The sequence below is a fragment of the Cebus imitator genome, unplaced genomic scaffold (assembly GCF_001604975.1).
Source record: "Cebus imitator isolate Cc_AM_T3 unplaced genomic scaffold, Cebus_imitator-1.0 Scaffold82, whole genome shotgun sequence".
NCBI classification, from domain to species: Eukaryota; Metazoa; Chordata; class Mammalia; order Primates; family Cebidae; genus Cebus; species Cebus imitator.
The window spans coordinates 3,491,181-3,494,354 of record NW_016107397.1 but is presented as its reverse complement, the minus strand read 5'-3'; the positions used below and the strand labels follow the sequence as shown (position 1 = coordinate 3,494,354).

Sequence of the window (3,174 nt, the reverse complement as noted above, 5' to 3'; positions counted from 1 at the left end):
GGTTCAAGCCATTCTCCTGCCTCAGACTCCTGAGTAGCTGGGACTACAGGTGTGTGCCACCATGCCTGGCTTATTTTTATATTTTTAGTAGAGATGGGGTTTCAGCATATTGGCCAGGCTGGTCTTGAACTCCTGACCTCATGATCTTCCACCTTGGCCTCCCAAAGTGCTGGGATTACAGGTGTGAGTCACCACACTCTGCCTTTTTTTTTTGGATTTAAAATGTTTTAATAGAGATGGAGGAGTCTCACTATGTAGCCCAGGCTGGTCTGGAACTATGGACCTCAAGGGATCCTCCCACCTCAGCCTCCCAAGTAGTTGGGATGACAGGCATCATGAGCCATCATGCCTGGCTGTTTTTTCTTTTTTCCTGTTTTTTAAGAGACAAGGTCTCACTCTGTCGCCCAGGCTTGAATGCAGTGGTATGATCACAGCTCACTGCAGGCTTGAAATCCTGGGTCAAGTAGTCCTCCTGCCTCAGCCTTTGGAGTAGCTGGGAACACAGGCATGCACCACCATGCCCAACTAATGTTTTTTTTATTTTTTTGAGACAAGAGTCTAGCTCTGTTACCCAGGCTGAAGTGCAATGGCATGATCTTGGCTCACTGCCACCTCTGCCTCTTGGGTTCAAGCTATTCTCCCACCTCAGGTTCCCGAGTAGCTGTGACCACAGGCACGCGCCACCATGCCCAGCTAATTTTTGTATTTTTAGTAGAGACAGGGTTTCACCATGTTGGCCAGGCTGGTCTTGAATGCCTGACCTCAAATGATCTGCCTGCGTTGGCCTCCCAAAGTGCTGGGATTACAGGCGTGAGCCACTGTGCCTGGCCTAATTTTTTTTTCTTTTTTGTTTTCTTCAAAGTGCATGAAGTGAACTAAGTTTTTAATATTTTGTACAGATGAGGACATGCTATGCTGCCCAGGCTGGTCTTGAACTCCTGGGCTCAAGTGATTCTCCTACTTTGCTCTCCTAAATTGCTGAGGTTACAGGTGGGAGCCACCACACAAATCTGGGTTTTGTTTGTTTATTTTGTTTTTATTCAGACAGGGTCTTACTCTGTCGCCTAGGCTGGAGTGCAGTGGCACAATGATAGCTCATTCTACTGCCTCAGCCTCCCGAGCAGGGGGCTACAGGTGTGTGCCACCATGCTTGGCTAATTTTCATATTTTTTGTAGAGACAGAGTTTCACTGTGTTGCCCAGGCTGGAAAATCCAGGGGTTTTTTGTTTCTTTGTTTTGAGATGGAGTGTCGCTCTGTTGCCCAGGCTGGAGTGCAGTGGTGCAATCTCAGCTCACTGCCACCTTTGCCTCCCAGATCCAAGAACTTCTCCTGTCTCAACCTCCCGAGTAGCCTGGACTACAGGCACACGCCACCATGCCCCCCTAATTTTTATATTTTTAGTAGAGATTGGGTTTTGATATGTTGGTCAGGTGAGTCTCGACCTCCTGACCTCAAGTGATCTGCCCACCTTGGCCTCCCAAAGTGCTGGCATTACAGGTGTGAGCCACTGTGCCTGGCGGGAAAATCCAGGTTTTGATTGAAGTGGATGTCCAGTCAGCCCCAGGGAAGCCACATGGCCCTGCTCCTTCCGGGCCCCTCTCCTGGTTCACCTGCCTTCTCTTTTCCTGCAGGACCCTTCTCTCAGTGTCATCAGGTGGTGCCTCCTCAGTCCATCTTCGCCAGTTGCGTGCAAGGCCAGTGTGAGACCAAGGGTGACACCACAGCCCTGTGCCACTCCCTGCAGGCCTATGCGTCCCTGTGTGCCGAGGCTGGCCAGGCCCCTGCCTGGCGGAACAGAACCTTCTGCCGTGAGTGAGCTGGCCACCTATTCCCATAGCCCACAGGAACCCTCCAGAACCCTGCCCTCCCTTTTTTCCTCTAAATTCTTTTTCTTTTTGAAACGGGGTCTCTGTTGCCCAGGCTAGAGTGCAGTGGCGTAATCTCGGCCCACTGCAACCTCCACCTCCGGTGTTTAAGCAGTTCTCCCACCTCAGCCTCCCGAGTAGCTGGGATTACAGGCATCCCCCACCACACCTGGCTAATTTTTGTATTTTTAGGGGACACAGGGTTTCACAATGTTGGCCAGGCTGGTCTCAAACACCTGACCTCGTGATCTGCCACCTTGGCCTCCCAAGGTGCTGGGATTACAGGCGTGAGTCACTGCGCCCGGCTTCGTCCTCTAAATTCTGCGCCTCTGCCCTTCTCTGCACAGCCTGGTTCTCAGTGGACACATTTTGCTTCCTCCATCCTCCATTCCAGCCTCTGTGCAAGCCCAGCTCCATCTTCTACGGATCTCCCGGGGCCCTCCATCGCTTTCTCACCTTCCCCAAAGTTCTGCCTTTATTTGGTTAATGTCTCCTTCTGCTTTTACCTGGGCTGGCCTTGTTCCCTTCCTTTCTTAACCAGGAACTCCTTTTTTTTCTTCAAAGTTGTGGTAAATTTGGGAGGCTGAGGTAGGAGGATTACTTGAGTCAAGGAGTTCAAGACCAGCTTAAGAAACACAGCAACATCCTCATCTCTACCAAAAAATTAAGGAATTTGGCCAGGCTCAGTCGTTCATGCCTATAATCCTAGCACTTTGGGAGGTCAAGGTGGGCGAATCGCTTGAGGTCAAGAGTTGTAGATCATCCTGACTAACATGGTGAAACCCCGTCTCCACTAAAAATACAAAAAATTAGCTGGGCATGGTGGCGGGTGCCTGTAATCCCAGTTAATCAGGAGACTGAGGCAGGGAAATTGCTTGAACAGGAGGCAGAGGTTGCAGTGAGGCAAGGTCAGATCAGTGCACTCCAGCCTGGGTGACAAGAGTAAAAAAAGCAAGAGTGAACAACAAACCAAAACCCAAATTGTGAATGAATGACGGTGATGGCTGCCCAGCAGTGTGAACGTACTCAGTGCTGTTGAGGTGTACATTTGAAAATGGTTGGCCGGGCGCGGTGGCTCACGCCTGTTCATCTCAGCACTACGGGAGGCCAAGGTGGCTGGATCACCTAAGGTCAGGAGTTCAAAACAAGCCTGACCAGCATGGAGAAACCCCATCTCTACTAAAAAAATACAAAATTAGCCGGGCATGGCGGTGCATGCCTGTAGTCCCAGCTACTCAGGAGGCTGAGGCAGGAGAATCACTTGAACCTGGGAGGTGGAGGTTGCGTTGAGCCAAGATCGCGCCACTG

At 50.9% G+C, this 3,174-nt stretch overlaps 1 protein-coding gene across 1 annotated transcript in view; it reads left to right on the top strand.

Annotated features, from left to right (window-relative positions):
* ZAN (zonadhesin) overlaps positions 1-3,174 on the top strand; it is a 62,536-nt gene that overhangs the window by 34,587 nt on the left and 24,775 nt on the right. The window contains exon 28 of the mRNA XM_037740393.1: positions 1,633-1,809. Coding sequence (XP_037596321.1) covers positions 1,633-1,809 — 177 coding nt within the window. The remainder of the gene's footprint in view (positions 1-1,632; positions 1,810-3,174) is intronic.